This window comes from Uloborus diversus, chromosome 4, assembly GCF_026930045.1.
Source record: "Uloborus diversus isolate 005 chromosome 4, Udiv.v.3.1, whole genome shotgun sequence".
NCBI classification, from domain to species: domain Eukaryota; kingdom Metazoa; phylum Arthropoda; class Arachnida; order Araneae; family Uloboridae; genus Uloborus; species Uloborus diversus.
The window spans coordinates 189,234,904-189,247,114 of record NC_072734.1 but is presented as its reverse complement, the minus strand read 5'-3'; the positions used below and the strand labels follow the sequence as shown (position 1 = coordinate 189,247,114).

Genomic DNA, 12,211 nt, shown 5'->3' with positions numbered 1-12,211 from the left:
TTATTTCTTAAAGAAGAAAAGTGTGGTTTTTGAATACTTTGTCCGGCTTCAAAAGAGAACAAAGAGATTTTCGGGAAAGATCCGATAACGGAAAGGAATTTCTGAACTCCCGGTTTGAAATTTATCTTAGCGACCAAAGCGTAAGAATCAAAAAACAACAAATCCTCCAGTTAAAAAAGTAGCGTCATAGAACACTATAACTCAACATTAATGAATGGAATTAGCGGTTTTAAAAGGAAAAACCAAAACCTTTTTTGAGTTATTTGGGAGAAGAAAACCATCTATTAAACACTCCAGTGTTTTTTGGCTGTATTTCGTATATTGGACTTCTAAACAGAAAATAAACAAATTGGATATGAGAGCTGAACAGGGATTCATGATAGGATATGCGTTTCATACGAAAGGTTATAGAATTTGGGACCCAAAAATCGCGAAGTGACAGAAATCCTGAATGTTAAATTCGATGAAAATAAATTCTGGGCGGGAAAAATAACCCAGGAATAGGAAACAGAGGGACACAGTCTTATTTCACTACTGAGTAAATCTGAAGTAGAAGAAGAATATCCAGAAAATCATAAAATAGCATGTTGAGAATTAAATGGGTTAAAGAAATACCAAGGCAAAGTAGAGAATGCAGTCATATGTATTATTCTATTGACACGACGGTTCCAAAGTCCGAATCGCGAAGCCGAGGTTTATTGCTCTGAAAATGACATTGAATATGACCCAAAATGTTTTGATTTCACTTGTGATGATGATTCAAGAAAAGTATCAGATTTTAATAAAGATAGGGGGGATGATTCATGTAAGCTAGAAGCTAACATTTCCGAATATGTAATTCCTTCGAATTTGAAACTAAGTTTGAGAACGCCAGAAAGTGAAGATTGGCAAAACGCAATGGCTCAAGAAATTCAGGTGATCTGAGAAAGAAACGTTTACGAATTGCGTTCCACTGCCGGAAAATTTTAGAAAGAAATTTCCCACGTTATGCTGCACATTTTAGCAACACAATAATGCTGGAAGTGAAAAAAGTACTTTTAGTGAAGGTACGATGCAGTATTTTCAGTTATATATAATAAACCTTCTCATTTTTACTACATTCATGGATAAAAAGTTTTGTTTTATAAAAAGGCTATAATTGTTCTTAAAATAAAGCTTCAGACCATATTTTGCAATTTCCTTCTATTTGTAAAAAATCTTTGTAAAAATGAAAAAGCGCTACTTTTTTTTCCCTTTAACAGGTGTTTATAAAATATAAAGATGGCATTGATTTATTTTGTGTAAAATGAAATTAATATCAATAAAACATATATTTAGCAGCAGTTAATTATTTTTATGTAAAAGGCTTTTACATTTCCTTACTTGTCACGTTTCATAGCCTAAAGCATTATTTTTGTTGTTGAAAAACTTTAGAAAAGGAACAGATTTTGTATGTAGGCTGATTTCTACATACATAATCAATTGCTTTACTTTTCTACATTGTTCTTCAGCTGTAAAAGCAGTGATTTCGGCTGCGAAAAGAGACAACGATAGGGGGAAAAACCTTTTGCATAAAAATTGATAACTGTTTAATTTATGGTTTACTACTGTTAATATAACTGTTCAAATCATTTATAAAACCGTATACTACTGCTACTTTTATGCCGCAGTGCAGCTGATTTATATATTATTGCTATCTTTACAGTTTTATGCTGTTAATTTTGCATGGCAATTCCGTTAAAAAACAGTATATTACTGTTAATTTTACATATTACCTCTGTTAAATTTACAGGAAAAGTCATTCCTAAAACAGTGTATTACTGTTAATTTTACAGTTTGATACTGTAAGTTTTACAGGGCAATTCCGTTAAAAGACAGTATATTACTGCTAATTTTACAGTTTATCGCTGTAAATTTCACAGTTAAAGTCAGTTATAAGATAGTATATTACTGCAGGTTTTACAGTTTAGAATTGTAAATTTCAGTTTTTCTTTGGAATGTCAGCAGGGCCTGATTAAAGCACGGTCCGGCGGGTCCTCGGACCTGGGCACCACAAATTTAGGGCCACCAAAATAGCCTAACCTAAATTCACTTACTTCCTTTTTTTTAAGCTCATTTTACGTTTTTTCAACTTTAAGGGAGAGGGGGCTCAATTTTTTAAAAATCGGCTCTAAAACTCATAAAGTTAAAAAATTTCGCGTAAAGAAGTAGTTGTCCCTTAGCTCTGGAATTTCAAAATAATTACTCGGATGACATAGATGAACATTTTCCAGAAGAATTAACACTTTCAAATTTTTGCAAAAGGTAACCCTTCTCCTGGAGAATGTTTAAAAAGGATAAGATCATTAAACATTACACATATATTTCCGAATGTGGATGCAGCCCTGCAGCTTCTTACCTTGCCTATCAGCAGCTGTTCAACGTTCCTTTTCATTTTTGAAAAGAATCAAAAATCATTTGAGAAGCTAAGTTTCACAGGATAATTTACAGGCGTTTTCCTTATTAACCATTGAAAATTCTGTGACATCAAACTTAGATTTCGATTATTTGATCGACACATTTGACTCTGTTAAAGCCAGAACGAAGCCTTTTTAAAGCTTGATGTCAGAATTAGTAAGAATTCTTTTTTGGCAGTTTTAAATTGTTTTTAAACTCTTTTTCGCACTAAGGTAAGGCAATTAATTTTAACTGTGATTAGTATGGTGACTATCAAGTGTTTGGTATTCAAATCCCAGGTTTCCTTTTAAATGCAGTAATGTTCTTTTAAAATTTAGTTTCTAGTATATTAGGTTTTTAGTATGAAACATTGACTTTAAAATTGTGTGGACTTTCTCATGGGGGGGGGGGGGCACCAACTTCTACTAGGGACCTGGGCACCAGTTTGGCTCGATCGGGCCCTGAATGTCAGCTGCCAGTATTATACTGTAAAAACAACAGTTTTTACTTCCTTTTACAAAAAAGGAAGTATTGTATTCGCGAAAAAATTTTCACTCAAAAATCGACCTTAATTTCAATTTTCCTCACCCACGAATGAACGTTGAGTTTTTTTTTTTTTTTTTTTTCGACTCGACCACACGTGGATATATATGCCTAGGAACGTACAGACACCCGAAATATTTATTTTGACGATCCCCGAGTTGATTACAACGAGTTTTCTCGTGACGTCTGTATGTACGTATGTATGTGTGTCGCATAACTCAAGAACGGAATACCCTAGAAAGTTGAAATTTGGTACGCAGACTCCTAGTGGGGTCTAGTTGTGCACCTCTCTTTTTGGTTGCATGCTCCAAATGGGTTCTTTTGCCCTCTTTTGGGGGGAAATCATTGTTACTTTCTATGTAAACTCAAATGGTGTTATAATTTGGCAGACACTTGGCAATAGATCGCCAGTCTTTTGGTCGCCAAGTTTTGTCGCCAACTTGGCAACAAATTTGGCAATTTTTTCTTTTATTTTTATTTATTTATTATTTTTTTTTAATCTGGTTTTAATTTAGCCACTGTTGTCGATATTTAGAGAGTAAACTATTGAATCACATTAAAACTGCCAATAATGAGAAAATGACATTCAATTGGAGTAAAAGGAAGTCATGTGATGCACATTTTTTTTTTTTTGCCATGTATGTATGTGCGTATGTGCGTAGGCATGTCGCATAACTCAAGAACGGAATGTCCTAGAAAAATGAAATTTGGTACGTAGCTCCTAGTGGGGTCTAGTTATGCACCTCCCTTTTTGGTTGCATTCGGATGCGCCAAAAGGGGTCTTTTGCCCCATTTTAGGGGAAAATTATTGTTAATTTCGATGTAAACTCAAGTTGTGTTATAATTTGGCGGACACTTAGCGATATATCGCCAGTCTTTTGGTCGCCAAGTTTTGTTGCCTACTTGGCGACAAATTTGGCGGTTTTTTAAAAAAAATTTAAAATCTGGTTTTAGTTTGTCCACTGTTGGTGATAATTAGAGGGTGAACTATTGAATCACATTAAAACTGCCAATAATGAGAAAATGACATTAAATTGGATTAAAGGAAGTCATGTGATGCACACAGCAGCTCGTTCTTTTCGATATCATAAAATTTTTTTGAACCTGTAAAGTATTATTGTGCAAACCGCACATTCATACCAGAATTTGTTGCATTTCTATGAATTTTTAAGAACGTTGTCAAGAATGTTTTGGACCCCTTGTATAGCAAACTGCTAAAACCTAAGCAACGAAGTTTACTTATTGTTTGTATAAATGATAAATGCTCTTTATTATATGGCAAACAAATACTTCAAGGCACTTTTCCCTTAAATTTTCAACCTCTATACACATTTCAAAGAGCTGTTTAGGTTAGAAACAATCGGGTATGTTCGGGTATTCCAGTTCACTTGTTTGTTATTTTGATTCTTAAAACATTATATTTCAAAGTTGTTGACATATGAAATCCTTCTGCAAACAATATTTAGTTTTAAACTTACCGACGATGTAGTAGTATACTAGGGCATTTTCTCCAATGTCTCTGTCTTGAGCTCGAACTTGACCAACAGGGAAATTCGGTGGTAGATTTTCTTCTAGGGTGAAGACGTACGGATTTGTCGTCTGTATAAAATTAAAATACAATAATTTGTGGATTAGTGTTGATTATTACTGTTTGTTTATTATCAAATTTACAAAACACTGTATTATATCGTGACATAAAACTAATGTCAAATCCCTATCCGTAGATTTTCTTCTAGGGTGAAGACGTACGGATTTGTCGTCTGTATGGAATTAAAACACAATAATTTGTGAATTAGTGTTGATTATTACTGTTTGTTTATTATCAAATTTACAAAACATTGTATTATATCGTGACATGAAACTAATGTAAAGTCCCTATCCGTAGATTTTCTTCTAGAGTGAAGACGTTCAGATTTGTCGTCTGTATAGAATAAAAACACAATAATTTGGGGATTAGTGTTATTATTACTGTTTGTTTATTATCAAATTTACAAAACACTATTACATCATGACATGAAACTATTGTTAAGTCCCTATCCGTAGATTTTTCTTCTAGGTTGAAGACGTACAGATTTGTCGTCTGTACAGAATAAAAACACAATAATTTGGGGATTAGTGTTGATTATTACTGTTTGTTTATTATCAAATTTACAAAACACTGTATTACATCATGAAACTATTGTAAAGTCCCTATCCATAATTTAAATAAATTTACGTTCTTGCAAAATAAGTTTTAAAAAGTAAAGTACCTGAATTCTTGGAAATTCTGGATTATTATCATCAATGTCCAATAAAATTACAGTCAGGAATCGAAGAGTTTCAAATGCTATTGGAGAACCATTATCTCTGGCAGCTAAGACTAGCTATAAATTTAGAGAATTGAAAATATATAAATGAATAAATAAAGAAATTGTTGTGAAAAATAAAAGCAAAATGTTTACAATTTAAAATTTTAGTAAGTTTTTTAAAAACTCTTACCAAAAATTTCAATTTTTTAAATTAAAAATTTTTTGGAATGAATGACATAAATTAATTAAAAGTATTTTTTTTTCTCATTTCTTACCTGGTATCGTGAATTCTCCTCTCTATCCAAGATCGATTTCGTTCGAATCTCTCCGGTTACCGTATTAATTTTGAAATGTTCTGTTTCTTCGACGTTTGCGTCTCCTACTTTCAAGAAATAGGAAACCCTACCATTTTCACCACGGTCTTTATCTTCGGCGGATACAATGAGGACCAAAAAATCAGGAACGCTTTGATTCTGTAAGAGTTTTCAAAATCAGGAAAAGTAATTTGAAAATCACCATGGTTGTGGCAAACCTAACCTAGCTGCGTCGTAATACTGTGATTTGGATCTACGTAGCTTTCACAATGCTGCCAGATTAAGTTTGCTCCAACTGGAGAGAGATAATTACTACAACTACTACTATGTTAACATTCTATTGGTTCAGAGTTAACCTTAAGACACACACTTGCCATGATCAGATATAGTAAAGCTTATTCTGCCGTGCTAAGCACAGATGTGGTATCTGCAAATTTTATCAAAATTGAGTTATTGTCACCAGGTGGTCGTTAGTAATTTAATTTACCTAAATGTCAAGTTTTTTGCCGATTTGAGAACGTGAAATATTAAAAAAAGCTTTAAGAAAAAAGCCGTAACTGCACAGTTTGCAGAGTTTGCTAAGGCAATTTGAACGTAAGTGACAAATACTAAGCCTTTAAAGTGGTATCTGCGCAGATACCACTTTTTTCCTTAGTAATTTGTACATACGAGTTTTATACCTTAATAAAGCAGCATCTTTAACAATGTAGCAGCTTATTGTAACACAGAATATTAAAATTAGTTTACCATTGAATAGTTGATACAGGTTGATAATAAAAACTAATACAACTTTGCATAAATGTTAAAGTAAATATTCAGCTTTTTCTGTTTAAATGTTTATTTAAGATGCAAATTCTAAAAATGAAATGCATGTAAAATATTCATATCTAATTCTTTCATGCAGAAAAAAAAATAACGCATTTCATTCTACTGCCAGTACTATTTTCAAAATTATCTTCATGCTCGGTAAAAATGAATCTAGAAAATGAAACATTATTTTTAAAAAAAACACATTCTTTGAATATAAAAAACAGAAAATTGTTATGGATTACAGTTTTAACTGTCTGGAATTTTGAAAATGGTATCTTTCAGAAGGTAGATTCTGTTAGATTTGTATTAACAAAATAAAGCGAAATAGCTAAGTTTAAAGAAAGTAGATGTTTTCAGTGTTATTTAATGATACATTGAGCACGTTTTTCTAAGCTACTTTTGTCGTATCTGTGCAGATACCCCTAAAAATGCCTTGTAATTGTCACTTACGGTGAAAATAGCTTAGTATATGAAAAGGTTTTGAAAAGAAAATTTGTCGTAACTACATTTATTAATTTTAAATTAAGATTTTTACAAAAATACTCTCCTACGGTTTTTAGATAAACTATTTACGATACAACTACCGCAAGTTGAGCATTTAATTAAGTCATAAATCAAAGAAACGAGTTGTAAAACTTTAATCATCAATTTCTTATTTTGAGCTCTACTGCAGATACCACATTTGTGCTTAGCAGGGCAGTATTGCACTTCTGTTGCTGAAAATAAAAAGCATGCTGCTATTTGACTTCTCGATGATATTTGGCAGCAAAGTGTAACACAAAGTATTACAAATTTAACTGATTCTTCAAATATAATGCTAGAACTTTTGGTTTATTCAACTATACTGCTCTGCTCACAGTTGTGAAAAAAATGTTTTTCTATAACAGAGTAAGAGCGTTTTTCTGTAACAAATGGAGCATTCAGGATTATTTTTGCATAACTTAACACACTGCTAACCCAAAATAATTTTAATACACGTTCTACAACTAAAATATAAATAAATCGGCGAAAAGCAAAGACAAGGAGCCTTTTAAAAATTTCAGCTTTCAGAAAAAAGCAACGCTCACAAAAATTTTATTCCTTTAATGATTAAACACTGAGTTCAAATAATATAAATTCTATCTTATCAATAAATCAAGAGAGTATTTCTAAAAATACAGTCAAGAACTAAAATGCTCTTGATTTTTCTCTCAATGCTAGAAACTCACACTACATACTTAGAAACACATATAGCTTTAAAGCATGAAAAAGAAACATTGGATTGTACTTGAAGAAATTCTTTGAGTTAAAAATTTTACCTCTGGTATCTCTACAGTAGCATTTTGGGTTGCAGGAATAATAAATTTTGGTTTTTCTTGGTTGATTTCTACGATTTTCACGTGTATAATAGCTTCATCAACGTTTGATTCATCTCCAGGATTCATAGCTCTTACTTTCAGTTTAAAGCTTTTAATATTTTCTGGTAGTTCTCTTGTAGGATAGATCACACCTGATTCTTCGTTAATGCCAAAGACTTCTATACAAAAAGCATGAAAATAAATGTATTTCACAAAAGTCTAACTCTAACTAATACATTTGTTAGTACGACAATTTTTTAATATTGTAAACAGAAAAGTAGAATAATTTTGATTCAGACAAAATTATATTCAATAGAGCACCGATAATCCAAACCTGTCAGAGCCGACCATACATCAGATTAATAAAATATTTGCGTTTCAATCAACTTTAGTTGTGAATAGGTATATTTTCGAAACATTGTGTGCGTGCTGTTTTCCTTCACTTAACCAGGTTAGGATTAGGCTATTTGAGTTCTCTAGCCTTGATTTCCCCCCTTTTCCCACGGCTTTATTATCTTAAACAGTGGAGGAACGTTTTAGATTTCATACGCTCAGTCATAAAACTGAGAGTTACATTATATTCGGATAACTGGGAAGTTCGGTTATTTGGATTTTGGATAATCAGTTTTCTGCTGTATTCACAAAACTGCAGGAGAACTTGAGAAAAAATATTTTTCATTATCAGAAAACGATGCCATTGCAACTCAGTATATGCCTTCATATATTAGGTCGTCAATATTATAATTCTGCATCGAAAAAATCAGAACCATGTCTTAAAAAATAATAATAAAATCCAAAAAAGGGGGCATCAATGTAAAAGTATTTTCTGAAGATATATGAATACAGTAAAACTTTTAAACTGCTCAGATTCAAAACAATACAACATTTGCATGGAAATTACATGCTGTTGCATGTTTTAAAGAAATTTGAAACCTACGCATACATAAAAATATCTCATTGCTGGTTCTCTTATGGAAGTATAACTATAACTAAATGTTTTCATGCTCATTTTCAGCACAAAAGTACTTTATAAAAATGTTAATAACCGTTTGAAATGTTCCGTTTGAAAAAAATCGCTTCCAACCCCCGACAACCCCTCTTCCGCGCAAAAAATGGGTGTTACAAGTTTAACGTGAGTTAGCATGTGTTTCTGCATGTGGCATTGAAACTCCTAAACGTAAGGAACGATTTTAGGTTTTTCTTTGAATGATAACTTGATGGAGATTGTTCTTAGCTGATTTAGCTCAACCTACTGCGCTTTCATGTGGAGTTTGTATTTGTGAATGTGGCATTGAAACTCCTAAACGTAAGGAACGATTTTATGTTTTTCTTTGAATGATAACTTGATGGAGATTGTTCTATAGCCGGTTTAGCTCAACCTACTGCGCTTTCATGTGGGACTTGTATTTGTGCATGTGGCATTGAAACTCCTAAACGTAAGGAACGATTTTAGGTTTCTCTTTGAATGATAACTTGATGGAGATTGTTCTTAGCCGGTTTAGCTCAACCTACACTGCGCTTTCATGTGGGGCTGGCAAAGCAGTTCCATGTGGCCCGTTGCTGTTGTTTGAAAGCTAATTTCATCAACCCATGGCCCTCTGACCGTATGAGGCCGGTGAAGCTGATGCATAAGGCCCGTTATGTTCAATGTAACGAATCGAAAACTATGTACTGGAATCGGCTGAGACGATTTCAATTTTATTTATTTTTTTGAAAGGTGACTTGATTGAACTGTTCTTAGCCTTTTTCACCCAACCTAAAGTTTGGTCGTATGGTGCTTGTGAAGCTTATCCGTGTGGCATATTGTTATCGTTTAAAGGGCAACTTGATCGAAAATATTCTTAGCCAGGGGTATTTGTGACGCTGAACCTGTTATGTTCAGTGTTACGAATCGACAATGTCTGTGCTCAATAACCATCCAAAATAGTCGATCATCAAAATTCGGTATGATTTTTGAAGTTTTTGAATGCCACATGACCTTTGCGACGTAGTTTAAGCAAAACCAGCTGAAAATACTCTTTATCAAGTTATTATTCAAAGAAAAAAAAAGCTAAAATCGGTTCACCCGTTTCGGAGGTTCAAACTCATGAATAAACACACATACACAGATGCATGCCAACTCACGTTGAACTTTTAACACCTTCAGAGGGGTAGGTGTTGTCTGGGGTTGAAAAATGGATTCCAAACGGTACGCGGTATTTTTGGAAAATATGATTGCTGCAAAATTTGGCCACTATAACTCTCAAAAAAATTCCAAAAATCTGGCAAATTTTGCTGACGATTAGGCAAATTTAGAAACAGAATGCAACATCGCAATCTTTTAAAAACATTTCTCCTTATTTTCATTATTTTTTAAATGACGCCTAATGCCTCGCTTTTGGGGGGATCTCCATGATATTGAGAGGGTGCGTCCTTGCCCTTAGGGTGGTGGACACCCCTGGGTACGTGAACGACGCCACACGGACTAGAATAGCCAGATTGTATTCAAAGAAATGCTAGTAGAGGGGATTCTGTAAGTGACTCGCTGTCTTTTGACAGTACGCAATATCTGGGAAATGGTTGGTCTTAGAGAAAAAATCATACGGACCATTTTTATAGAGAATTTCGAGGTCAACAACTTTGTTTTCAGGTACTTTTCGATAAAACTTACCGTTTTCGAGAAAAATCCAAAAAACCTAAAATTTTGACCTTTGATCCCCGAATAACCTTTTTAGCTCACATGGGATCGATGGGTACTTTTGGCACATTATTTGTAATGGTAAACCCAAGGTCTCTACAAAAATTTGGCTCTGTCGGAATTTTTGTTATTTCCATTGTCCAAATTGACCGGACTAGAAATTCATCAGTTACGGTAAGCGTTCATGCTCGTATTTAATCATACGGTAAAATTTGGATTTTCATTCGGTAAATTGAGAACTTCCGCCCTCCCAAAAATTGAAGCTCGGTGCGTCCCCGGCACCAAATGAAATCTTTATGCAGAAGAAGCAACAATAACAGGTCATTTTGAATGATAAAACACTGCTTGCCTTTCTCATTTCCTCCGATGATGTTGTAAACAATCTTTGCATTGCTTCCCTCGTCTTTGTCATCTGCTGAAAGCTGTATGACAGAAGATGGCGGAGACACTGGAAGGTTCGATACCACAGAAGCCACGTATTCTCGTTGGCTGAACAAAGGAGGATTGTCGTTCCTGTCTTCTAAAGTAATGTAGAGCTAAAGAACAAAACAGAATAGCTTTGTAAGGAAAATGAAACTTATCAATGATTTTACAACCTTTTGAGGCGTAAAAGTATTTACTGCCCCCCCCCCCCTTTTGTCTACACTGAATACAAAGTATACTCTTTAAAAGCTTGTTACATGTTAACTTTTTCGCCACATGCAATAACATCAGCAAAGTTGACTACTCTTGTAAGTTGACCGCTACTGTCTGGTACAGAATTACTCATATATCAATTTCTATAAGTTGATCACTCGTCTAAGTTCACCACTAACGTACTACATCGCAAGTGGTCAAGTTACACAGGTTGCACTGTACAATAATTAAAATTTCTTAAGTAAAAATTATCATTGGTGAGAAAATTATTCATCAAAGCAAGCTCAGAAAGAGAGTGGCTTTTATTTATTTATTTATTTTTTAAAGTGTTCTGTAGAGTTTTTTTTTTTAGAAATAACGTTAAAGCTCTTTTGACCTGTCGGATCTCCTTTTTTCGATATTTTGAAAAGGGGTGGTAATGAATATCTCGTTTCTACCCTGTCTCAATTATAAAATTAAAAATATTCAAAAATTATCGAATAACCTAATTTACATTTGAACTTGTAACTGAAATATTCAGTCTAATTGACACTGGGTGTTTGAGATCTGAAATAAAAATACATACCTAATTAAATGGTAGAACATGAGTCAAGCAAATTAGTTGTGTGCTGCTCGTATTCAATTACTTTAAACTTGCATTAAGACTTTTTTCGCGTTTGTTTCCAACGGAAATTAAATAAGCAAGCTTGTACAATAAAGTTAACGTACAAAAGATGAAACAAAGTGAAAAATGAAAAAATTGCAGTTACTGCCCTTTGCCTGCCCAGGCAGAGTAGGGCTTGTGTTTTGTTTTTTCTATAAATGTTGATTAGAATAGTTAGAACATATCATTAAACACTGTCTTCAATTGTATAGAGTACAAGCACCTAGAAGTAATAAATATTTTTCTCCCCCTACCATGAGCACATTCTTCATTTTTCTGTGAGTATCAATATTGTTGATCTTTTTTCGATTTTAAATCCTACAACAACTTTTATGTGCTCATAGTTTACTTGCACTTAAAGGCATGTGCACCCATTAGGGGGGTACCCCTAAGGGGGGGGGGCTCAAGCCCCCCCCCCTTAGAAATTAGAATTTTCTTGCTTTAAGTATTTTTTTTCTTTGTAAAAATGTAAAAAGATTTCTTCTCCAGCCATTAATGAATATGTAATTTAAAATGTCAAATTTTAATAGCTGTAATCTGTACTGAAA

At 33.4% G+C, this 12,211-nt stretch overlaps 1 protein-coding gene across 1 annotated transcript in view; it reads right to left on the bottom strand.

Annotated features, from left to right (window-relative positions):
* The window catches only part of LOC129221061 (cadherin-87A-like), a 92,651-nt gene that overhangs the window by 25,919 nt on the left and 54,521 nt on the right, over positions 1–12,211 (bottom strand). Inside the window, exons 27-31 of the mRNA XM_054855499.1 lie at positions 10,734–10,920; positions 7,669–7,886; positions 5,522–5,719; positions 5,208–5,321; positions 4,437–4,557 (exon numbers count right to left, since the gene is read on the bottom strand). Of these exons, the coding sequence (XP_054711474.1) occupies positions 4,437–4,557; positions 5,208–5,321; positions 5,522–5,719; positions 7,669–7,886; positions 10,734–10,920 (838 nt within the window). The remainder of the gene's footprint in view (positions 1–4,436; positions 4,558–5,207; positions 5,322–5,521; positions 5,720–7,668; positions 7,887–10,733; positions 10,921–12,211) is intronic.